Source organism: Lacerta agilis, chromosome 4, assembly GCF_009819535.1.
Source record: "Lacerta agilis isolate rLacAgi1 chromosome 4, rLacAgi1.pri, whole genome shotgun sequence".
Lineage (NCBI taxonomy): Eukaryota > Metazoa > Chordata > Lepidosauria > Squamata > Lacertidae > Lacerta > Lacerta agilis.
Window position 1 is genome coordinate 35768030 of NC_046315.1, and position 26186 is coordinate 35794215.

The 26186-nt window shown below is 41.8% G+C and overlaps 1 protein-coding gene across 1 annotated transcript; it reads left to right on the top strand.

Moving 5' to 3' along the window:
• Positions 1–2488: 2488 nt before the first annotated feature.
• Positions 2489–25031, top strand: PLCXD2 (phosphatidylinositol specific phospholipase C X domain containing 2). The gene is made up of 4 exons (XM_033146705.1): positions 2489–2606; positions 17605–18065; positions 20072–20313; positions 24309–25031. The coding sequence occupies exons 1-4, from the start codon at positions 2516–2518 to the stop codon at positions 24457–24459; spliced, it is 945 nt and encodes a 314-aa protein (XP_033002596.1). The 5' UTR covers positions 2489–2515; the 3' UTR covers positions 24460–25031.
• Positions 25032–26186: the final 1155 nt, after the last annotated feature.

Here is a 26186-nt window from a genome sequence, read left to right on the forward strand (position 1 = left end):
AACTTTCTGCTATGACATTTGCGAGATATATCCTAAATGCAGCTATATTGGCTGTTATTGTGATAAAGACCGCAGGGGATACCTAACCCTTTCTCTTGCACTATTTTTCTGAACAATATTGGCATGTTGCTATCTCAGAGAGAGAATACAGACACTGGTATTTTGATTTTTAACCACTGAGGAACATAACAGTTTGGACAGATGATTTGAAAATGAAAATAGAGGGGAACATTAAGAACATCAAGCGATCCCTGCAGGATCAGACCAAAGACCAATCCAGTTCATCATTCTGCTCTCAGAGGGGCCAACAGAGCTGTGCGTTCTCTGTGCTAAACAAAACATAATCAAACTGCTGTGCCAAGCTAATCCAAATCCCACACAATTCTGCAACCTGGATAAACAATGCACATTTGCTTGAGTCCTCTTATTTTGCATGTTTTGTGTTTTGTGTTTTTTGCTTTAGCTAATCAGAAGGAATAGTAGCATAGACCTAGCCTCGAAAATCTTTGTGGAAACCATGGGAAATACTGTTGTTTCAGCTGTACTGTTACTGCTACAGTAGGAGGATCTCCTGTTTTCGTGCTGAAGGGGGGGTGGGTAGCCTGTGTCTCTCCAGATGTTGTTGGCTTCTATACTGCATCAGCCCCAGCCAGCACAGCAAAAAGTCAGGGGTGATGGGAGTTATAGTTCAACAACATTTGGAGGAACTCCAGTTCCCCATCCTTGTAACAGAGTATAGCTATTCAGAACAGTTTTGCAGTTTAGCTTTATTACATGCATCAGCTTCGGGAAAAAAGAAGCAACAGAGCGAGCGTGCTTCAGTATTTGTTTCAAAGCAGACTTGCAACCACAGCCACTAAGCACATTTCAACAAACATTAGAACCTGGCTTTATTTATCCTGCTGCTCCAGTTTGAACTACTTTACAGAAAAGAAATGGTAGAAGCGTGTTGTCGAGGCTTTGGAAATAAGTAGGGCAGCTGAAATGAGATTACAGAGGATGGGTTTCTTATTTATTTATTTATTTATTTATTTATTTATTTATTTATTTATTTATTTATTTATTTATTTATTTATTTATTAGATAAAGGATTCCAACCTCATTGTGCTGATCCTGTTTTGTTTTTATAGTTACACACAATGATAAAATTAAAAAAAAATCATCTCAAAAATGATTTTTGTCCAATGCTTTTTCACTCCTTTAAAAAGTAAGGCAACTTCTGGAGAAAGTGGGTAAAATTTGAGTGTTCTCTCACAAATGACAGTCAGATGATGATCCTCATCCCCCCCCCCCTTTAAAAGAAAAATCATAAAGGAAATTCAGAAGATCCTTTTGGCTACTACACTCCTACTACAGAGACACAAACAGTTGCGTGAACACACACAATAAGGGCATGTATCACCAACATGAGCCTGACCAAACTGCGGGAGGCAGTGGAAGACAGGAGTGCCTGGCGTGCTCTGATCCATGGGGTAACAAAGAGTCGGACAGGACTGAACGACTAAACAACAGCAGCAGCAGCAGCAACAACAACAACAATCACCTTGCAGCTAACATGTTTATTGCAGCAGAAGCTTTTGCTGAGCACCAACTTCATCAGATGTTTGTCCATAGGCCCATCCTGGAGTTTCATTTTTAATGTTTCTTTCAAAACAGGGAGAGGAAACCTGTGCCCCCCTCCAAATGATGCTTTCTGAAAGCAGGAGGTTGCGGTCTCTCCTTCCTTTGAGGTTTTTAAGGAGAAGTTGCATGGCCATCTGCCACGAACGCTTCAGTTGCAGCGCAGGGGGTTGGACTGGATGACCCACGGGGTCCCTTCCAATTCTATGATTCTGCCACTTTAGTGCCACGTGCCCTCAAAGAACCCGCAAACTCCCAGAAGCGTGAGCAAGTTGGGCGCGTCGGGGAGAAAATTAGCCCAATTAGCGCTGAGCCGGCCTTCAACCAATGGGCGGCTGGCTGGGAACTGCCCTACTGTACCGACCGGCTGCGCCAGCGGCCCTGACACGCGACCAAGGGAGGGCTGTGCCATCAGCTCGTCGCCAGCCAATCAGCTTGGCCGGAGAGCGATAATTTGTTTTGACCGCTCGCTGGCGCGCGCCCCCCCCCCCGCCTCCCTCCCGTGGGAGATGTCCTCAGGCTTGTTTTTGGCGCAAAGGCGGGACTCCTCTGCCTTCGCCTGCCAGGTGCGCCGCGGGGACCCGCGCGCTGTGACATAACCGGGGAGGGCGTGGCCGCTGCTCGAGCCCCTGGCGGAGGGAGCGTGAGGTCAGGCGTCCTGAGAGGAGCCCCCTTTGGCGCGAAGGCGGGATTAAGCCGCTTGTCTGAGGCAGAGGCGGAGGCGAGGCAGCCGCTCGGAGCATGGCAGAAAGGGAGCCGCGGGCGCTGGCTGACCCAGAGCGCGGCAGGTGGACGAGACCTCCGAAGAGACGCCGCCGCTGCTGCTGACGAAGACTTGGGCGAAGCGGCGAGCCAGAGCAGCCCCGGCGACGGGCGACGGAGCGCTGCGGAGAGGATGGCGCTGGAAAACAGCAGCAGCGCGCACTGGATGGGCTCCCTGCCGCCCGCCCTCAGCGCCCTTCCTCTGGCCAATCTGGCCATCCCAGGTAAGACCCTGCTCTGCTTTGGGCTCCTCCAGGGTTTCCCGGCACCTGCTCCTTCCGGGCTTGCTTCCTGCCGAATTACTCTTAACCGGTGTAGCCTAGTGGTTAAGAGACTTAGGCGAATGAGTTAGGAAATCCCAGGGAAGCCACTCTCTATTTCAGCACCACCACCATCGCTCCCGTGGCATAACGCTGATTTCGCTTGTTGTAACGATTACAGATGTATGCAGTGGGTTTTTTTTTCTTTTTTATTAAAAAAAATATGTTTAGGAGTGCTCTCATTTTGACTCAAGAAAATCCCCATTTTATAGTTCAAATCGGAAAAAATAAATACAATAAATGGACAAAAGTACAAAGCTTTGCGAATGTTTAGGGGTATGCGGTCCCCCCCCCCCGAAAAAGCACTGGATGTATGTGATAATAGATTATAGAGTTGGAAGGGACCACAGGGGTCACCTAGTCCAACCCCCTGCGATGCAGGAATCTTTTGCTCCATGTGGGGCTCGAACCCGCGACCCCCAGATAAAGAGTCTCATGCTCTGCCAACTAAGCTATGTTGGATAATGTATGTGAAACATTTTAACGTGCTGTACAAATGTGAAGTATTAATACAGTTTTGCTATTATTAGGCATTCATGGGGAAAATCATGAATCTTAAACCATACTATCACAATGGGGGGAATCAGATCTTAAATTGTACTGTTTTGGTGGGGTGACCATCACACAAACATATACTTCTTCTGATTGCGGTTTTATTCATGAGGGTGGGTTAAGATGTCTTTCCTTTCCTGTTTATGGGGTTTCGGATTTTACTGTTGATTTATTTTATGCTGTCAGCTAAATCAGGGATATTCATTGAAACAGGTTCGATATTCCATAGGTAACTAAAACATTTTGAAATAGGCTTACTATTGCTTCCCTAATGTATTTTCTCCAATCTTCTGGCAAGGCAGAACAACAAATAATGAAAGGCCTCTTTTGGATTGTACCCAAAAGGAAGGTTTGTGAGCAGAAGCTGCTCTTTCCAATCAATTTTTCTCAAGGAATGTGTGTGTGATTATCTCAGAATACCAATCTGCAGCATAATTTTAGAGTTTTTGCAAACTGGGAAATCACCAAAGTGTTTAAAACCTCAAAAAATAAGGAAACAAGGTGCTTCTAGCCAGGGCTGCAGCATTAGGAAGTGGAGTAAAACACTCTAGATTGGTTGCTTAGTGCTTGATCAAAGAAGTAGATGCCTTTACGACTAGAAAGTGTTGACTCTGAAATATATATCTTGGGAAGAGCTTAGTGCCCTGGATGTGTTTTCCTCCTATGTTTCACCCTCTTTGGTGCAGAGGTATTCCAACCTCCCAATCACATATTCATTCGTTAAATATCTAGTCAAATGTGGCTCAAAACAATCTGGTGTCATTCAAGAAATGATCCTCCTCGCTTTGTGGTTAAATCTGTGGTAACTAGTTGTCAGTGTCTTGCCATTTAAGGGCATCCTCTAATCTTCCACCTGAAATGGACCACCTTACCAGTAACTTTTGTGCCTGGTTACAGTATGGTTGGGACGCTGTTGGCGCCGTGGTCTAAACCACTGAGCCTAGGGCTTGCCGATCAGAAGGTTGGCGGTTTGAATCCCCATGACGGGGTGAGCTCCCGTTGCTCAGTCCCAGTTCCCCATAATTCCCCACTGTCTCTGCTCCCGAAATAGCTTTCATATCACTGCCCCAGTGAAAGTTGGAGTTATTTATGTGAAGGATTTAATGAGAAGATATGCACAAAACTTGACACTTACCGTAATTGCAGAGAATACTCATTCTTGGTGCCACTGCCAAAGTCTTATCAAAAAGGTGATGGGGTCAAGGTGTTCTCTAAAGGGGTTTCCTGTAACCTAATGTTTTGTTATTGAACTGAATTCAAATATCACAGATGCAGGCAACAAATTGACTATATATACCTGGTTTCTTCCTGGGGAATGGGAGAGGAAACACATTTACATGCATACTCATGTGCATATGTATTCTGCATGATAAGCTTCTCTGCCCAGTGCCCATAAAGGTGTGATTAGAATAATATTTCCCCTTTTTTAAGATAAAGAGAATGGTGGTTGAACATTACTGTAAATGAGCCTGGTTAACCGGGATAAAATGTTCAGTACTGTCTCCGGCTTTAGGATGTAATCGGATAACTAGCTGAGGTCAAACAACATTCCCCAACACAGCCTGTGTAGACTGTGTATTATTGCAATTATAGGCTTATTATTGAGGAAGGGTGACCTTTTTAAAGAAATATTCATAGTTGGTTTCTGCTAGAGACAGGATACCAGACTAGATGAATCATTGTTCTGCTGTAGTAATGACCATGTCTGTTCATCTCCCAGAACTGGCAAAGCACAGCTAGGCACGACCTGGCATTTGGCTTGTCATGTTTTGCATTTGCAGGACACTTGTCAAACAAGGAATGTCGCAGTTCAGCAGAACCACAGCTTCAGCCCTGCTCTTCAAGATATTAATAAATCTATGAAAGGCCCTGTTGGGGCATAACAGTACAACTGCTCCATTAAATGTCTGCTCATAATCCTCCATATGTTTCTTGATAAGGGATGGGGAGTGTATCCCTATTAAAACTAATCTCATTTTAATGTCTAGTGAGACTGAGGAGATAGGAAAACATGCTTTGAATTTAGAGGTCGATTGGCTTATTGTTAGCTATGGCTTATTGAAAGAACTTTCTCCAAACCTAGATCCTGCTGCTGCATTTTCCAAAATGGTTCAACATCTAAAATTGACTATAAAACTGATAATTATAATGTTGTAAAAAAAGAGGCTCTCTATGTCAAAATTTGCAGATCTTCTATAGTTCAGGGATAGCCAACATATATTGTTCAACTGCAACCCCCATCATCCCTGTTCATTGGCTAGATTGGTTGGGCTGATGGGAAGTGGAGTCCAATAACGTAGAGGGCACCACATTGGCTATTATACCAATCTAGTTCCTCTAGCTAGTTATGAGAGGCCTTGTGTATGCTGCCGATGGAATAGAATGGGGAGAGATAAGAAGAGCTCCCTGGCTGCAGCATTCCAGAATTTCAGGCAGGATTCTTGCCAAGCCCTACTTGAAGACTCCAGGGATTGAACTAGGGACTGCATGCAATGCAGATGCTCTACCACTGAGCTATGGTGCTTCTCTTATCTGGGTTCAGGAGAAGCCATAGCTAACAGACTAGCCTTGGCTGGGCATAGGCACTTCTAGCCCCAGAGGCTGCCTGAGACTTCAGTCCTTTAGGATTTTGTCTTCAGCCAAAGCATATATAGAATGAAACTTAGCTAGCAATGAGAACTTTTAGGTATGGCTTGCTTTTAGTTACTAATGCTTACATTATAAATAGCCATGCGCCATGATGCTGATAATGAGTAATGCTCAAATGATTTCTACTGTTAATTCTAGTCATTCCATTGATGTGCCTTAACATAAAGATAACATGAGAAATTGTGAGCTGTGTGAATAAGTACTGTCTTTTTCCAGTCCTGAATCTCTCAACATTCAGCTTCATTAGCTCTTCTTGAGTTCTAGTATTATAGGAGAGGGGGGGACTTTTCTCTATCCACTTTCTCCACACCATTCTGTATACCTCTGTTGTATCTCTTCTTATTCAAGTATGATTAACATTGATATCTCTAGTTTTCACAGCTGAAATTTCTTTTACTGGCTTTAGTCTCCCTCCTGGAAATTAATACTATCCAATATTTTGTTGTTGTTTCCTTTCTCCAGTAAGCATAGCGTATCAGTTCACTCTGTGTGATGCTGTACATTGGTAAGTCACATTGAGTACTGAAACAATTTCCTATTACCGGTACATCATGAGCCAGATACTTTGCAGCATTTAAACTAAGCAACTTAAGCCGTCTGTGTATCTATTTAACAGTGCAATCCTATGCATATCTGCTCAGATGTTAGTCCCATTGAGATCAATGGAGCTTACTCTCATTTAAGTGGGAATAGGACTTTAGCTTCAGTTACTTATTGTAATTTTGTCTGTCCTATGGTGTAATATGAATATGTTATAGTACTTGATGTACCTTACATAATTGATCATGCTGAAATTGCATGCTGTCTTCTGCTGAATATTAGTAATGAGTCATGGCACAGTGGAAGGGATGCATCAAACCTAAATTATATTCCTCAGTAGTAGTTATGTATCCTATATGTGACAATTAAAAAACACTTGTTTCTTGGTTAATGTTTGCTCAGTGAAATTGTGACAATATGGAATGTGAGAGCCATGTATTCTGAGCTGGAGCAACCAGCTCAAACCTCTTCACATGTTGAGCTTCTCATGTAGACTAGAGGTTGAATAGTAGGATTGATTATGCATTTTCTCCCATGGTAAGGGGAAGTGACCTTGCTAAGCCTGCCAGGACAACTTACTCTATGGTATTAACCCATTCATACATTAGATTTAAGCATGTTGGTTATATGAAGCTGGTTATAGAAATTGTCACACCAACAGAAGCATGGATGAACCCTGTGCAAGTGTAATCCCTGTGATGAAGAAGGCTTGATAGCAGTGTGCTGAGTACGTAGGTGCTTGTTAAATCATCAAGTTTAATAGATGCTCATCCAAGCATGGCATATGATTAAACAAGACACATGGGATTGGGTGATGGCACATACAAGGTTCCTATTCTTTAGCAGCAAGTTTAGGAAGATGCAGGGAAATGATGACAAGCTATTGGCTTGCCTTTTAAACTTTTTCTTAACCAGTATACGTCAGGAACAAATATTTTACTTCCTTATAGCCACATGACATTTTATGTCACTGGCTCTTAACATTCAAATTCATGGGCACCAGTATGTCTGTTTGCTGAGCCAAATTCCTAGCCAGTTAGATGACAGGCCATTTGGTGTCCTTTAACTTACCACTGTAAACAAGTAAATTCATTTTGGCAAGTTGGCTCGTTTAACTCATTCAGAATTATTACACTAAAATTTATATTGGTCAAATGCAATTTAAATGGTGGATTTCTTGCAGGCGGTCCTGATTGGTTAGAATTGCTTGACGAGGCCCAGGGCCCCAAAGTTCCCCTCAGAAATAAACACACAGACACGAGTATGTTGGTTAATGGGATAAATTAGGCCACAACTTTATTGGTTACAGATGTTAGCGGTTTGGCTTAGGCATTTGGGTGAAGCCAGACTATATCCTGGCTCTCCTACCCATTTGCAGGAAGTCTCTCAAGGGTCAACCACCGATAGGGGGAGCCCTATGATATACATCAATTGAGAGTACCCCCAGGGTCACCAATTGGGTCATGGCATGGCCCTAACCCATGCCCAGGCTTCAGACAGGAACCACACCTTTAATGGGGTACCCTTAACGAGGAGGGGCAGATGGAGGCAACAACCTCCCCTCCCATAAACAAGGTTTACCCAATGCCTAACCGCCACTCAAGCAAAAAAGCTTGCCGCCGACAACCTCACATCTGCAACCAAACACTATCGGCCAGCCAAATATCATTACCCATATCAGAAAGGTGAACACCATTGTTACGAAACAAGGCCACCTGGTTGAACGTAATAGTGGGGTGCTGTATCACCCAGCCAGTTGCACCTTCTGTGCCACCCCACGATTAGCAATTCTCCTGGCACTGTTGATTGCTACCGGATGGGGGCAATCCTGCCAACAACGCCTCTCCAAAAGTTGGGACCAGATTAACGTCAAGTCCGGGTTGTGTGACACTGCCGGGAGCCCTGATGACGTGGGTAGCATCCCTCCGCCCACTCCTGGGTCACCACGAGGTCCTGGATGTCCACCAGCAATGGCGCACCTCCAGAGAAGGGGCGCGATCTCATAACATCTTCTTCACACACCCCCAAAAGCTCCCTTGTGTGTGTCGATAGACCCAGCTCTGCTTTAAACAAGGTAAATTAATTTGGGGAAATGGTGTGTGCTTGTATGAGGGCAATAAATAAGGTATTCTTTACAATTTCCTCAAAATAGTTTTGAACCAGCATGAATTAGTTCAAATAATTATAATAAAAAGTTGCAATGCACTGAATTCCATCTGTACCACTTTTGTCTGAAGTTTAACAAATAACAGCAGGTTCTTTTAAAGTCTGTGATTATGTTACCATTGCTTTTTACAAAATTTTAAAACAACTCATCAAACATTTAAAATGTGTAATGCAGGATAAAACATAAGAAAGAGTGGCTTACTGTCCGAGTTTCAAGAATTATGTTTTCTGCACTGTTTTTTCCAGTATTAGAGCTAACTCCAGGAAAATGATGATCTGCTAGCTGCTGCCTTTAATCTCTGTGGCATCTGTTGAACTGTCCCTTCTCTCTTCCACCCCCACCCCCTCTTCCCTTCCTTTCATCTCTCTGTGTGCATGCTGCATAATAGTTTCACTGGGTTTTGACACAATTCTTTCCATGAGGATAGGCTCAGCTGTTTCTCTTCACAGCCTGCACTACGCCCTTCCGCTCTCGTCCCTCCCTCAGCACTTAGCAAAATCATGATTCCTACAGCCTATGGTGCTGTGTCTTGGGGAAAGCGTATAATTACTGCATGTGTTTATTTCCCTACTTTGAATAATTTGCTTCATAAAAAGCTAAAAGTTTGTCAAATGCTTTTAACCATTTCTGGGGTTTTCTTTTCTTTTAAAAACCAGTTTAATGTTTAATACACACCGGTCTGCTCTTGGTGTAAACGGTTAGTCTTATCAATTACTGTTGCACACATTAATCATAGAATCATAAAATTGTAGATTTGGAAGGGGCCCTGAGGATCATCTAGTCCAACCCCCTGCAATGCAGGAATATGCAGCTGTCACATGTGGGATTGAACCTGCAACCTTGGCATTATCAACGCCAAACTCTAACCAACTGAGCTGTCCACACCTATATTAGTCTTACTCTGGATGTGTTAAGGCTTCACAGTAAACCAGGGGTGGCTATCCCTTTTCAGCTTGAGGGGCCACTTTACTCGGTTGCAACGTCTCTGGGGGCTGCATAGCAGAGTGGTTATAGCCAAAAATGTGGTAAGGTCAACACTCTTATGCACATGTATTCACACACCATAAACACACATACCACTTACACACCGTCACACAACCTAAACATGTTATTGTTTCATGCTGTTATGAAAAGTACTGACATAAAAAGATCTTGTCTGCGGTAGGCTTATTACTATGTGGATCTCCTTCAGTGAGATTATGCATGTGTCACCTGAGATAACAGTTTTCAATAGCTTTTGAAATCGCCCCAAAACTGAAGCTGTTATCCTGAGAGGGCTAAACCCTATGACAGTGGTAAAGAGGAAGTTCCATCACAGACTTGCTTGTCATATATTTCTGTTGTTTGCAATTCCATGATTTCAGTTTGAGAGCGTGTGTGTGGTGAGCATAAATTTGAAGAGGACAGATGTTGATGGGCAAGTGTGCATTGATGAGACAAGGACGAAATATTTGAAGTGGGTGCTCACTGCTAATTTTTCCACTTCCCCAAGTTAACATGTACGGAGTTGAAATTACCTTTGCACCTTGATGATCATCAAATAAAAGACAGAAGGCATTCCATGTTAAGCACTGAAATTAGAACAAAACTTGGTTTAATGGAAACATTGTTTAATGTTGCACAAGAGGTGACCTCTGACTTCTCTGACATATGCTGCAATTCTGCCATCAGCATTTTCTATTCCACATTTTTCCTCCCTTGATTCAACAAAATAAAGATCCTGCAACACAGTGAAGACATTTGAAGATTCTGTGCCACCTTATGTCACTTTTGGGGCAGGGCCTAGAATGCTGTTGCAATTGTCATTTCATTTACTCAAGCTGTGATTCATTTGTAATACATACTCATGGAAAGTAATCACATTGCAATGTACTTGTACAGTGTGGAACTGAACTCACAGAAGATCACAGATAACGACTGTAAAAAATACTTCATGGTTTAACTTTGAATCTTGGACCCTGACCTACAGCAAAATCATTTTCTGTAGTATGAAGTTACACACCGCCCAGGAAAAATGTAGGAAGCATAAAGACAAATGCTTCCCTTTAAAAGCTTGGCTAAGAGGGGAACAGCTTTCTACTCCTATGGCATGGGGACCAATCTGGAATAGGCTGATGAAGAGATTCATTGAAGGGCAAAGCAGCTAAGCTTGACCATCTGTTTTCTTGGAGGTCATGTTAGCATGAAAATGCAGAGATGAAAATTTAGAGAAGGCAACACCAAAAAAACTGCTTTATTTAATCTCCATTTTACAGCAGCATGATTATGACTCCACAAGACAGTTTGAATAGAACAAACATTATACTTAAAAGCTTGATGCTGGTTAATTTGGCTTTAGGGATTGCTAGATTTATCCCTAAAGGAGCAGGTACTGACTTTGCTGTCAGATAAGCCTTCAGCTCTAGTATGCCAAATTCATACGTATGATAACATTTATTGATAGCCTACAACTTCTGCTTGGATTTCTATATGGGAAAGAAGTAAGTTTGCAAAAGTCAAAATCACATCACACCTGCAGAGACAGTATCTAAAAGCAGATACGAGAACCTATCTCTGAGGAAGGAGATGGAGGTGGATGAGCCACTGTAAAAATCACCATCATCTTGAAATAATACCCCCCTGGAAAAGCAACAAATTTCTGTATCCAGAATATTGTTAGTTTCCTTTGTTGTTCAGTCGTGTCCGACTCTTCGTGACCCCATGAGTCGGATGCGACTGAACGACTGAACAACAAAGGAAACTAACAATATTCTGGATACAGAAATTTGTTGCTTTTCCAGGGGGGTATTATTTCAAGATGATGGTGATGATTTCCTAGTATTGTGTATTTGCCACTTTTGTTGTGTATGGCATTTTCACTTTTATCCCAGAAAGATAATTGTGATCTTTTTTTAAAAAAAATGGTTGCATGCATTAGACCTGCTGATTTCAAACAGCAAATGGGCTGAATTTGAATAAGTGTTTTGAAACCACTGAGCATCTATCTCAAAAGAACCAATTCAGTGTAAAAATTGCCTCTTAGAAAGAGAGCACGTGTGAATGCTCTGCAGAATCCCATGTTGCTATCTTGTGTGCATCGTCACATCATGCTGATCTCTGCTGCTGAACCGTGTCTGCAAATGTTTCTTAATGTGGGTTAGTGATGGGGGTGCTGAAAACAGGATTCAGGAAATGGCAGTGAGTGCATGTTACTGACTCAGCATGCCCTGGGTAGGGCTAGGAGTGAAGATGAGTATGTATCCAACGGCTACTATGCCCCTATGTGGCTATGAGAACATGGTCTAAAAATACTCAGCAGAACCCCTAAGCATTCAAATGCTTTGAAGTGTGAGAGAAAAATCTCCCTAGAAGCTGCATTTTTAAAGTGGAAAAAATAGCAAGGAGGGAAATGGTTAAGCAGCCTCTGCTCCATCATTCTCCCAGTCTCAAATGCAGCCACTGAGTCTGCTGTAAACAAGAAACCCAACCCAACTGTGCAGAACATTTAAGTTGGCCCTAAGAACTAAGCTCTTGATGGCCTTCCTTGTCTCTTTGGTACAGCACTGAAGAGAACTCTATGAAATTAGTGTGCTTGTCAAGACAGGTCAGATGTGTTATTCATTTAGCTTAATTTGTCAACACAATGTTTCCTCCAGCCCTTAGCCTTCTAACAACCAAAGCGAAATGAGCAGTTCAGTTAGCTTGTGTTTTAAAGGCTGGTTTAAAGATACTAATCGGCTTGTTAATGAACTGAATCCTCAAGCCTCGTGAGGTTTTACTGAGTGTATTTCCAACTAGGTCAGTTTTGCTTCCATGCTAGCTTAGTGCCAAACTGGCAGTCAGGAAATAATAATTTTAAAAGGCACTTTTCCACAATTGACCTGAGGGGGCATTTTATGAAGACTTATGGTGGTGTACCTACTGTTTGAGAACAAAATGCAACATATTTTCATACACTGTAGTCTTTTTCTCTTTTTTTAGCACATGCTATTCTGAAAATGTATGGTGTTGTTTGGAAATACTACAGAGGGTAGTAACCACAGATTTCTGGAACCAAAATAATATTTATCCTTTTACTGCAGGGTTTCCCAAACTTTGGTCTCTAGCTGTTTTTGGACTACAACTCCCATCATCCCTAGCTAGCAAGACCAGTGGTCAGGGATGATGGGAATTGTAGTCCAAAATCAGTTGGAGACCCAAGATTGAGAACAATTGTTTTCCTGCATAGGACAAGAATGGAGAACTGTGGCCTTCTAGATGTTGATGAATCTCCTGATCACAGAGCATTCTTGCCAGGACTGAAGGTATGTGGAGTCCAACAACATATGGAGGCATACCAGTTTCCCATCCCGAACATTGGGCCCACACAGATAGATTTGTCTGCTCCTTGATGTGTAGTTCCTTTTCCACTTCCTGGACAGATGTGTTTAGAATAACTCATACACTCTACAGCAAGTTCAAATGAGGCTCCTGTAACACCTTTAGAAATAATTTACAAATATTCTGTATATACTTGCTGGTGTTATTCAACAGTGTGACCGCATAGCAAGGGGTGCTAGAATGGGCAGGTGACGGGTTTGCAATTGGCTGGGCTAATTGCAATAAAGCTAGGACTGCTAAAGAGATTATCCAAAGGCATGACATGTTAAATTAAGCAAAGTCAATCACTCTCCCCTGTTCCTCTCTCCCTCTCTCTGACTCAACTGCCCAACTAGCCCAACCTTTTCACTTTCTTCTCAAATATATGGCAGATAAATCAGTTTTCTTTTTAAAGTTGAGAAATATTAGTTTCAATATGTGTGTTTTAACATGCATTTTCCCTTCTAAATGATAGGACTTCTGCCGTGAAGGTACAGAATGTTGTAGTCCTTTAAAAAGGGGGGGGGCCTTATTTTCCAGAAAATTGGGAGAGGGCATTTTGCAATTCTTTCTTAGATTTTTGGATACAACCATTTGACTGACAGTGTGCATGATTTGCTGGAATCAGCTGGCTCTAAAATGCTTTTGTGGATTATGAATATTAGCTTCTTCCAGTGCAACGAATTAGGTAGATTACAGATGGAAAAACCAATATACATATAAGGGATTAGCCTCACTTCACACTGGAGGAACTTATAGTCATGAAGGCCCGCAAATCTTTGTACTTAACTCTGTGCTCCAATTGCTAGCTAATACAGTTTCATTCCATTATCATTCTGAAATTCTTGCAAGGGAGGAATGGCAACATTAATTTTCTTTATTTTTGAGTAATATTTATTGGTTTTCATTGGAATAATATCTTTTTTCATGGAGACCAGTATATATTGAGAAGAATCTGAACACATGTATATTGCTATCACACTCTATTTATGTGTGGGTGGGTGGGGAATATCTGTGTGCATTCATAGCTTTGAAGAGCATGGAGTGCCACAAAGCTAAATTTACATTGAACCCTTTCACAAGGCCTTTTACCATCACACTGTTAGAATGGTTGAGTTATGGTACTAAACAGCAAGATTAAAAAAGCAATTCTGCATCTGCAGTTACCTTCTATGATTAAAAAAATAAGAGGGCTGGAAGGAAGCTTAATATGGGTGTGTGATATGCCCATATGCTAATCTTGTGGCTTGAAACATGCAAATAGGTTGTGGAAGAGTTGTTTGCCCCTGCTGTGTTGCATTCCAAGGGCACATGGGCATTGGTGGCTTTCAAGACTTTTCAGTGCAATCCAGTGCTTGTTTATTCATATCTGAGTATTCGGCTGGATACTAGCCATGATAGCTATGTTCCACTGTCAGAGGCAGTATGTTTCTGAATTGCAGTTACAGGGACTTGAAGATGGGCAAAGTACTGTTGCTCCTGCTTGCAGGCTTCCCAACAGCATCTGATTGGCCACTGTAAGAACAGGGTGCTGGTCGAGATGGGCCATTGGCCCGATATAGCAGGTTCTTCTTATGGTCTTATGTAATGGGACTTGCTCCCAGATAACTGCATGTTGAAAAGCTCTTGTGCACTTCCTTTAATTGTGTGGGAGCTGGATTTGTTCTGCTTGTGAGACGTAGTTTAGTTCCTCCTGGATGATCAGAGTATGAGTAACTCTCATTAGCTGGCATCTTTCCTTTTACATGGTTTTCTGCCAGCTCACTGTCATTTATATTCAGTCACAGAGGAAGAAATTCTTCTTTGTTTATCTGCTCTGGCTTCAGGCAAAAGAAGCTCTTACCTCTTCAACATTTATTTTTCTTCTGTTGTTCGGTCTCTGAAGATCAAATACGTGAAGTGCTTTTAACAAGAATTCAATGTGTAAAGCAAAAGAACCAATTTTTAACAAATTTGTAAAGTAAAAATAAAAAAGTCCTAAACAAAGAGGTAAGGAGCGTAAATCCTTCATGATGCTGATTGTTGCTGGCATCCTCAGAATGCAGCACATTGATGGTTTGATTTGTACACAGTATGGTCATCCAGGTGGATTCAATGCCACTAACAAGGTAATCCATTTAAGACCCTCATCTCATTTGCAGTTCAAACTGGGCATGGCAGAAGACATATTTTTGAAGAGTCTGCTTGCGAGCACACATTAGGTGGATTCCAGCCCCTCCTCCCCCAGCAAATGGCATGTGTCTGATAACTCCTTGCAAATAAGGAACCTTTTTGTAAACTTTACTGTTTGGTGTTTTGTTTCGTTTTTTAAAGGAAACAACTAGTGAAATTAAAAATAAAATATCATGTTAGTTACAATGACTATGTTCCAAGAATGAACTCTGGCTACAGATCATGTTTCCTTTCATCCCTCTGTGAGCCAGGAGGAGTGAAGTGAGTACAGTTTTGCACATGCACAGTAAGCTATGATTTATGCCTTTCCATGACATGCTGAAGCAGCCTCGAAGTGTCATCATACCAGCATGTGCTCTTTAGTGTTTAGCATACGATGTACCTTTAACAAGAAGATATTTATTAAGATAACAAGACAGTGGCAATACATTATGTATCAGTGATCAATGCAGTAGGCTAAGTAATCCAGAATTAGACGCGGGTGGCGCTGTGGTCCAAACCACAGATCCTAGGGCTTGCCGATCAGAAGGTCGGTGGTTCAAATCCCTGCGATGGGGTGAGCTCTCGTTGTTCAGTCCCAGCTCCTGCCAATCTAGCAGTTCGAAAGCATGTCAAAGTGCAAGTACATAAATAGGTACCGCTCCAGCGGGAAGGTAAATGGCGTTTCCGTGCGCTGCTCTGGTTTGCCAGAAGTGGCTTAGTCATGCTGGCCACATGACCTGGAAGCTGTCTGTGAACAAATGCTGGCTCCCTCGGCCTATAGAGTGAGATGAGCACGCAGCCCCAGAGTCGTTCGCGACTGGACCTAACGGTCAGGGGTACCTTTACCTTTAAGTAATCCAGAGGGAAAAGCTAATTGTAAACTGACTGCTTGCCACTCCCTATCTCTGACTTGTTTTCAGGTGCCTGTCACTGGAAGATTGTCCAGTGTAAGACTAGTCCAATATTAGCACATGGAATGTGCAGTTAAAGCCTTTGATCTGAAAACATCTAGGAAGCATATCTCTCACCTAACACAATCACATAGCAGACGTAGGATGTCGCCTTCTTAGGCTAGGGAAGGCTACAGTGTCAGAGGATAAATCATCACAGGAATGAATGGCTTTATCTGGAGCACCTTATTTGGGTGTGTTGTGTTTATACACTGTGGAAGTTCAGTCAAGCAATTAAGCTCACCCCAGAAAACAGCTGTTTAGCAGAGTTGTCTTTACTAAGTCAACACCAACATACACTACTATACATACACACACTAAGACAAAGGTAAAGGACCCCTGGATGGTTAAGTCCAGTCAAAGGCGACTATGGGGTTGCTGATGCATTGTGGGGAATGAGTTGTCTCTGCTGACTCGTGGAGAATTAACCCATTAACTGCATTCCTGAACACACTTTTATATTTACTAAAAATGACATTTGAACAATGGGGTTATTGCTTGTCAGCTTCTAACATTTCTGCATGATCATTTCTCTTTAGACAAGGTCTCAGCTGGGGATATCAGTAACTTTTACCGAAAAGTGTCTTGACAGTGAAGCATGAAGTTCAAGATTTTGTTAAATTCTGAGTTGGTAAATGCTGAATTGGTGGATGGTAAAGGTGTGTGTGAATCCTGACATTGCAAGCTGGAAACATCTGTTTTTCTCCTTTGTGTGCATGGTTCTTCTTCCAAGGAATCTACACAGGAGTCTGGTCACCTGCTTATCTCCTTAGGCAGCCTTCACCAGTCTGGTGCCCTTAGTTGTCCTGGCTGGGGCTGATGAGAGTTGTAGTCCCAAACAACTAGAAGACACCAGATTGACAAAGGCTTTCTTTTGATGACCCATGGATGACATTTTCTCATCACAAAATATTGGGCGGGGAGACAGAGGTGGAAAACATCTAACATTGGAGCTTCTGTTTCTCCAAATCCTGGCTTCCAGAATGCAACTACAAAAACAAACACCACAACTAAGGGCCAATTCAGGCTGTAAAATTCCTCCACTGAGGATACGTGCAGCTGTTCTATAGGATGTTTTTTTAAATAAAATAAAATAAAATTGAATTGTTCGTAACATTTCTATGTTTTTGTAATGCTGCATATTAGTGACTGTTACTGTTTTGATTTTAATTAACTGCCTTGGGCATTTTGGTATAGAAAGGCAGAATATAAATCTTTTGAATTGAATAACATGTGGAGAGAGAGATGCCTTGTCAGTGACTGCAACTGCATTTCCCCCCAAAGGCCCCGATCAGAGGTGAGCCTGGCTGATGGTATTCCATTTCTGTTGAACCAAACTCGTCCTAGTATTAGCTCCATCTGGTCTTATAACCCCATTTATAGCTGTGTGTAGTGATTTAGAAGTGTTAACAAGTGGCCCTGAGTGATTTTCCCATGTTAAAAATGAGCAACACAAGAATGGAGTCCAGTTTTCCAGAATCTGCTTCAGCAAAGAGCACTTGGCAAACCCCAAGTTGTAGGACTAAAATGATGTTGTCTTTCTTCTCTGTAGGGTCACATGATTCCTTCAGCTACTGGGTTGATGAGAAATCTCCTGTGGGACCAGATCAAGCCACAGCGATCAAGCGGTTGGCTAAAATCTCTTTGGTGAGGAAGGTAATGAAGAAATGGTCAGTGACACAAAACCTAACATTCAAGGAGCAGCTTGAAGGTGGAATCCGCTACTTTGACCTCCGTGTATCTTCCAAACCAGGTGAAGCAGGGCAAGAAATCTACTTCATACATGGCTTGTTTGGAATCAAAGTGTGGGATGGGCTGATGGAGATCAACACCTTCCTAGAACACCACCCTAAGGAAGTGGTCTTCCTGGATTTCAACCATTTCTACGCTATGGATAACAACCACCATGCATACCTGATCAGTAGGATCCAAGAGGCTTTTGGATCGAGACTCTGCCCAAAGGAGTGTGTGGAAAACGTGACATTACAAAACCTCTGGGGAAAGCAGCAGCAGGTAGAAAAGCGTTTCTCATTTGGCAACAAATTTCTATAATTCAAAGAACTCTTAGAATTGAAAGTATCTTGCTTGAAGCTGGAATGGGGAGGCAAGCATGGAGTGCTGAGCAAGTCAGTGTACCTTTCTTGCTCTGAGCTGGAGATAGGAGCGGGAGATTTCCCCCTGAGTTCACCCTGCATTTCAGAAGCATAGCATAATACCTTGTCCCTTCACGAACAGAACTCTAGTTGGCCAGTAAGGCAAGCCCCAGTTTCATTCCTGTCTATAACACTCATTAACTGTGTTTGTTCAGTACTGCTAGGGTTACTTTTGGGCTGCGATTTTTCATAGCTTCTGTTCCTTATTGGGCCCTCACCCCCTTAAAAGACTGCTGTGGGGCCTGGATGAAACTAAAACTTATCTCATGGTATGGTGACTGAAATGCTGTTCTTTAAAGTAGGGCTGGGAAGCTGGTAGTTGGACTTCAGCTCACTTCAGCCATAGCCAGCATAGTTAGTATGCAGGAATGTTGGGATTTGGAGTCCACAGTGCCCATCTGGAGGGCCACAGACTCCCCATTCCTGCTCTGAAGCACCTGGTATCTTACCACCTTCCAGATCTCCTGCCCATCATGATCTGCCTACCCCACTGTCCTAGTGTCCAGTTCCCACCCTGCTCTGCTCCTGTTGGCTGTGTGATTCCAGTCTGAAATCCACATCTCATAAAGGCTGGATATGGCTATATTCTACTCTACTATCAGAGGCATTATGCATCTGTATACCAATTGCTAGAAACCACAGGTGGGGAGAAAGCTGTTAGGGCTTCCCATAGGCATCTGGTTGACCATTGTGAGAAGAGGTGGACTAGATGGACATGTGTTCTAGTACAGCAGGGCTCTTGTGCTTTCCTTAATCACTGCCTATCCTATGAACAAGTGTCTGATGCAGTTACCCCATGCTTTCTCTTCTCCTGAGCTACTGTGGCCTTCAGTCTCTTCCGTTTATTAGTTGTGGTGACAGCCCTGCTTCTGCTTGCCCTTCTCAACTTATCATGTTCTGTTGGTCCTGTGGATTGCTGCAGACGTGGTCACCTGTACCACCCCTTCCAGGTCAGCGCACCAACCCCCTGAAACTGTCTTTCTCTCTTCCACCTGATTTTCAGTTCCTTTTTTCTCAGTAACCAATTAGGCTGACAGCACAGTAGTCAGTGCTAAAGGAGCTCCTCCTGGTGGCGTATATGAGTATAGCGGTGTGTGTGTGTGTGTGTGTGTGTGTGTGTGTGTGTAGTGCCACTAAAGGTGAAGTCCTAAAACACACCTGATAAAGTATGTCTCATGGAATTTGTAGGGACTTGTTTCTAAGCAAATGTACTTAGTGTTGTGTCACATATAACTATGGCAACAACAACAACAAGAAGAAATCATTGCAAATCCTCTTCTTTCTCCATGTTATGTTACAGTATACATATTATATACTGTTTGGCCCAAAGCAGTGAACGGAATAGTAATACAAAAGAAGACTACAGTAAATATAGCATACCAATCAAAACACTATGAAAAATCATCAGTCACACTGGATATACATTGGTGAGCTGCATTCATGCACTTACCACAGATGAAGCCAGCATTTTCGCTCTCGCTTAGAAGCCAAGGTACCACACACACACACACACACACCAGTCTCTCACCTAGGAGCAAGACCATCCACAATCACCCAAGGGAAGTATCTTTACCTCCTCACAGCCCAAAGATGAAATCCAAAAAGCAGACTGAGCAATAGTTGCATTCTTATGGTCACCTTGTGAACTACCGGCTGAAGTGAGTCTTGAACTCTCCATCTCCTGCTTTTAACCTCTGTGTAAGCCATATTTGTGCCAAATATTGACACCAATAGTGCTGTTGTCCTGCTTGCCCAGTGTATAGAGAGCAGCATTTTGTGTGAAATTATTTTTTAGCGCTGAATGTAAGTGAAAGAAGAGCTTGTGTGGGAAAAAGGCTTCTGATATGTTATCTCTCAATTTCCCAGGTTCTCATTTTCTACCATCATTGTCTCTATGAACAATATCCCTTTCTGTGGCCCGGGAATAAAATCCCAGCACCATGGGCAAATACGACCAATGTACATAAACTGCTGCAGTTCTTGGACACTACTCGTGGGGAACGAGCAAAACACGGAACTTTTCATGTTTCTCAAGCTATTCTTACACCAAGGGTCAAAACCATTGCACGCAATCTCATCCGTGGCCTGAAAAACACACTTGTTCACAAGTAAGTGCCTGTTTTAGCTTCCTTTGGAAACCTAGTTGACCTGTGCTTGCAGTCCTAAACCCAGGTGCCTAGGACAAAACAAAATAAAAAAATCCAGTAGCACCTTAGAGACCAACTAAGTTAGTTCTTGGTATGAGATTTCGTGTGCATGCACTGAATCCAATAAGACTTACCTCTGAGTAGACATGGTAGCCTTGTCCTTCTTACTTGAAATGCATATAAAAATAATCAAGAGTCCTCTCCCAAACCTCCAGCCAACAGAAGATAGATGATAGGAAGAATAAATTGACTCCACTTACTAATTTACTCATGGTGTAATCCTGTTCACACTTAACTGGAACTAGGTTTGGGTGAATCTGTAAATTACATTTTTTTTCTGTTTTTCATTTTTTTCCAGTTTCAAATTCAGTTTTCTGCATTTCCCCATCAGCTTGATTTTTTTTAAAGTCTTTGTGACAGTTCATCAGCATTTTAGTGGAATTTCTCCTCAGATAGGCACATGTTGCATGCTTTTGCAAAATTCAGAGCAGTGCAAATTTCAAAGGATGGCAAACTTTAATTAAACTGCAGGCATTTTGCTCAGAGTTTGAATCAGATCAAATGTTTTCACTAAGAAGGCAAAAATCCATTACACACACACAAACACACATTTATATATATACACTGATGATGCCGTGAGTTCCAATTCTGTGCTCAAAACTTTATTCCATTTTACTGAAATAAGTAGGCTTACTTATTTCTGTTGATGTGATTAGAAACGGTAGCCGATATACTGTTGCAAGTTGCTGCCACCTACAGACCACAGTAAGTAATTGAGCCCATTTCTCCTCAGTATATTACATATCCATGCATTTAACATATTAATAAGTAGTGATGGCTTTCATTTCATTTCCTGGTTAACCGATCAAATTTAAAATAGCCACGTAATGCTTTAATTACTTTCAGAATGCTCTCTGAATGAAATGAGAAAGCACTGCATTCATTGAAATGAATATTTTTAAATGCAGAGGAAATTTTAATTCAACACAGCTATCAATCTATTAAAGCTACAGTGGCATAGTGCGCTAGTGTAGCAACTAGCAATACTGGCTACAAGTAGAAAATGCATAATTTTAATAAAATAATGGGGTTAGGATGTCACTGATGTATCTTCATCTCTGACACATTTCTTATACATTGCCTTCAGATTGTCACTATTTTGTGAGAGGAATCCAAGCACTTGCAGGAGATTTAGGTTTGTGCAGTTAAAATGCGTTAAATCATTCTATCACCCTAGTATAATCCACTTTAAAGGTGGTGGTGGGGGCTTTGCAGTTGATAGGGTGATGAGGAAAGTGTGAGGAAAGCATTGAAAAGTGTAGGATGAACGATGAACAGGAAGATGTTTGAATACCCCACAAACAAATCAGGATGAATGGTTACCGTAATAAAGACTGAATATAGTCTAACCTCCACATGAGCTACATACAAGCAAATCATAATGAATTCCCAACAAATAGGCTCTGTGGAGGAGCTCATATCTGCAACTTGTCAGTGCCACTTCCCCAAAGTACAGGTAGTTGTCTCTGCAATAATTAGACACTAGATGGTGCCAAAGTGCTTTTTCCCCCTTCTCAGGAACAAATGTATTTGATTAAGAATTTTTCTGCATTTAATCCCCTTACTCAAACGTTTAATAGCAAAATTGTAAAAAGAATGGATTACCACTATCATGCCAATTCAGAAATGATACAAATACCCCAAAATACCCAGTATAAATTGCATGGTATTTGTTCAACCAAATATTATGGGTCATTGAAATCAAGTAGCTTCATTCCATTGACAGGACCTACACATTGTCCTGTCTAACGCAGTGACTAACACTTTTGCTTAGCTTTTCCATCTGTAATTCCTCATTGCCACTCAGCTAAGCAGTGCCAGATTACTGAATAGGCAGGGTAGGCCCCAGCCTATGGGCCCCATGCCTTTTAGGGGTCCTGCGACAATGGACCAAAATAATATTGATTTGATATTGAAGAACAATCAAGCTTTATTAGTTCAATGCTATCCCACTAGAGCACATGTGATGGGGGAGAACCAAGATTTCTACTGCCTAGGGGCCTCCGCAGGGTTTAATCCAGCATTGCAACTAAGCCATTGCTGAAAATTTCTGGTTGTAAAGCTGACTATAAATGCAAGCCAAATGTGTACACAATGGCCCAGGTAGTCTTTTGTTAGCATGGAAGGAGGCTTCTAGGAAAAAGAGCAGGAATGAAATTACTGCAAAACCTGGTAATACATAAAGATTTTATTAACACAGCTTTAATAGAGAATTTCCTTTCAGTACAATACCTTCCACTGTTAAAACCAATACATCATATTTTATAAACAATTCAAACAAAAAAATAAACTTCCACATTACATTTATAAAGACTTACTAACTGTACCAGATAATCTCAACTTTTAAACTTGCAGCTTTCCTGAGAAATTTGTCATGGCATGCTGTCTACTGCCAAAATGTAGTTTTTCGTTTCATTCAATGGAGTTTTGAAAGAATAGCATGCAGCAATATTAATTTTTAAGGGAAGCTTGGGTTAAAAACTGCTCAGCATACACATGGGGGCTCCCTAAGAATGTGTGAACATATGCCTGCCACCTCCATGCACATTCATTGCATATATTTTGAGTGCCAGAACAAGGCCGCTGTGATTTACAGAGGTTTCCTTTAGACCTTGAAAAGGAATCCTGCACTCGGACACTGATACATTCACACTAGTATCTTAGCTAGAATGTAAAAATGTTGCACAATGTTGTTCCTCCTTTTTGCATATATAGATTAGATAAATAGATAACCTTTAAGCAGTTTAGATAAAAACAATAAAAATACCGCAACTTTCAGTAACATTTCCTAAACACAAGGAAACGCAACCTAATTGTATATCACAAACAAAACCAAGCAGGGTACAAAACAACAAAATAAAAATGAAGAGTCAGAGTCTATGACAGGTTGGGTAAACATAAGGTTTTAAGAAGTGCTTAAAGGTCAATACTCGCTTTGCCTCACAAATCACCCAAGGTGTGTGTGGGGGGGGCATTTGAGATGCCAGGTGATTTCATCTGTTTCTGTATTGTCACCAAGTGACATCCTGCTAATCATGGGTGATCCGCAGGGCTATTCAAAAGATCTTAAAGATGGGCTTGGTCTGTACAAGGGTAGATGGTGTGCCAGGTACCTGGTTCCAAGTTGTTTAGAGCCTTAAGTTCAAGGCTTTTAATTGACATTTAGCTTGGTAATAAATAGGCAGCAGTACAGATCTTTCAATGCTGGTATAATACATGTAACAAAGTACGCCTCCGGTTTCATTCTGCACTAGTTGCAGCCTCTAAACCAGATACAAGGATAGCTCCAACAAGCTGCAAAACATTTCCTTGTTTATTTCCTTCTCACACACCTTGTTGCGTTGTTCCTGAGCCAATCAGAATTTTTCTTTTAATGGGTGAGAGATTATCAGATGTGGCTTGCTCCACTGATAACTTCACCTATGAGTTTCTGCTGCATCTCATATTGGGTGAGTTGCTGCCACCCCTGTTTCTCAAAGAGACAGTTCCTTATTGGCATAATTGGTTTGAATCCAAAGCCTTCCACTCATGAAAAGTTCCTCCATTCATGAAACAGGGATTAGATCCAAAGGAGGCTTACATTAATAGAGGTACAGAAAGGACAATTTTTGCCAAAACCCCTTGCAGACCCCTGGTCTGGAGAGCCCCCATCCCCAACTCCATAGCAGATGGGGGCATAGTGAGCTGCAGGAGGAAGCGGGGTGAGACCTGAGTGCACCCCTTTCTGTGAGTTGAGCTCCACTCACAGAACTCTGGATTCAAGACAATGCAGTTTGGGAGAACGCTGTATTTGTAAAATCCAGTATTCAGTGCCAGCATGTTGATTATACAGGATGCAATGTGCATCATACACATGACGAAGGATCGTGTTACATTTTCCTTTCTTTTCCCTTTAGGAATCTCCCTTCGATTCTGGACTGGGTAAAGCTGCAGAAACCAGGCATCATGGGTGTTAACATAATTACATCAGATTTTGTGGAGCTAGTTGACTTTGCAACTACCGTAATTGCATTGAATGACCTTCTCCTAGAAGACAATGAATCCTGACAACAGGAGAAGTTTTAATGTGGGAATGGTGTCCAGTCATATCAAGAACTTTCTTTCAAGCTCTCTCTCCACCTATCAATTTTGCTGTTTCACACAATGACAAGGCACAAGACCACGTGTTGATTGGATTGCACAGTCCTCAACAGCACGGCTTCCTTCGTCCCTGTGCTGTATGTATGGCTGCTCTGCCTACATCTCCTGAAATACAGAATGTGATGCTGGCTGGACACTTCAACATCTGTAAATCATTAGCAGGAGCCTCTCTCTAGACTTGCTGAGTGTGTGCATCCTGCATGTTATGAAACCCAGGAGCCCAACTCTAAAGATAATTATTGAACTCAATAAGTACACATTTACCAGACTAGCCAAAAAAAATTGTTCTTGGCGACAACAGTCAGGCATGTGCCCTGCTTTCTTCCTTTCAACTGTACTGTATATTAAACTACCTCAGTCACTAAAATACAAAGCACAAACAGCGTCTCAACTGCTAAGAGTGACCTTTTTGTAAATATCATACCGTGTATGAGTTTTTAAGAGTTTATTGTGAGGTATAAATTAAGTTTTTAAACCTCTTTCTTTTTTTTACTTGAACTCTTATTTTAATGTATTAAGAATATTTGGTAAGTTAAAACTATTAGAGCAGAAATATGAGTATTTTAAAATACAATGATGTTTATTTTGTAGCAATCGGAATATCTATGGTGGTATGAAGCACACTGGGAATGTTATAAGTTTGTGGATTTTGTACAAAATGTTTCCCAGATTGTGTACCACAATCTGGTGGGTGGTGAAAGAAGTTATTAATTGTGCATCTCTCAGCAAGTCACTGCTCTGACCTTGCCTTCCCCAATTAGCCACCTTCTGAGGGAAATTAATTCTGCTGTGAGTTTTGCACCAGCTGTAACAGAATATTTCAAATACTCCCCTATGCAGAGTTGGAGCAAATTTGCTACCATTAGGGGAGTTTGTTACATCTTTGCATGAATTGTTTCATTGCCCTGGCCTCCTTCCGGTCAGAAGATGAACGCAGATCAGAAGGTGAAGATGGGTAATCTTTGCTCTTACACTCTCTGAAAATAACCCTTTTTTGGGTGTTAGCATTTTTAAAGTGTAGTTTGGTCATCAGAAGTTTTTTTTGGGGGGGGGGGACAAGTGAGTGCTCATGGACATTTCCTACAGAATCCATATGAGTTTTGCATTCCAACATAATGTGTGTGCAGTTTGGTGGCGGAAGACTTAAGATCAAAACTACTTTTACGTTGGCAGAAGTTTGCTTATTTTATTGTTTGTCTCCAAGACAGTATGCAAAAAAACTACCTGTATATAAGAGGAAGGCTGGGGTTTCTATGAGCCTCAGGTGGGTCAATGTCACCCCTCCAATATTTGACCCAAAAGTTTGCTGGTGCTGCTACCTCTGCTGCTTTCGTAACCCAATATCTAACATGTAGCAGCTTAATTTATTTTAAGTTTCACATATACACAGTATGCGATTAGTGTCTCTTTTTGAAGTTTGTACTTGATGGGGAAAAGCATTTATGTTGACTTTGATGACTTCCTGTTTGGAAGTTCTTCCCTTGACATTCATAAGGGTTAGATTTATCCACTGTTATTATATAATTTTAATGGACCTTCGGGGAAAAGCAGATTTGCTGAAAGGAATTTCAGCTTCAGGTCTCAGGCTTGCAATGTTTGCAAATGATGCCCCAAAAAATCCAGGTTTCAAATCT

What these genes read in the sequence shown, in the direction of transcription:
- PLCXD2 (XM_033146705.1), top strand. Translation starts at nt 2,516, where the DNA reads ATGGCGCTGGAAAACAGCAGCAGCGCGCACTGGATGGGCTCCCTGCCG. An exon ending in GGCCAATCTGGCCATCCCAG is followed by an intron (nt 2,607 to 17,604) that starts GTAAGACCCTGC and finishes TCTTCTCTGTAG; the next exon opens with GGTCACATGATTCCTTCAGC. An exon ending in TCTGGGGAAAGCAGCAGCAG is followed by an intron (nt 18,066 to 20,071) that starts GTAGAAAAGCGT and finishes TCAATTTCCCAG; the next exon opens with GTTCTCATTTTCTACCATCA.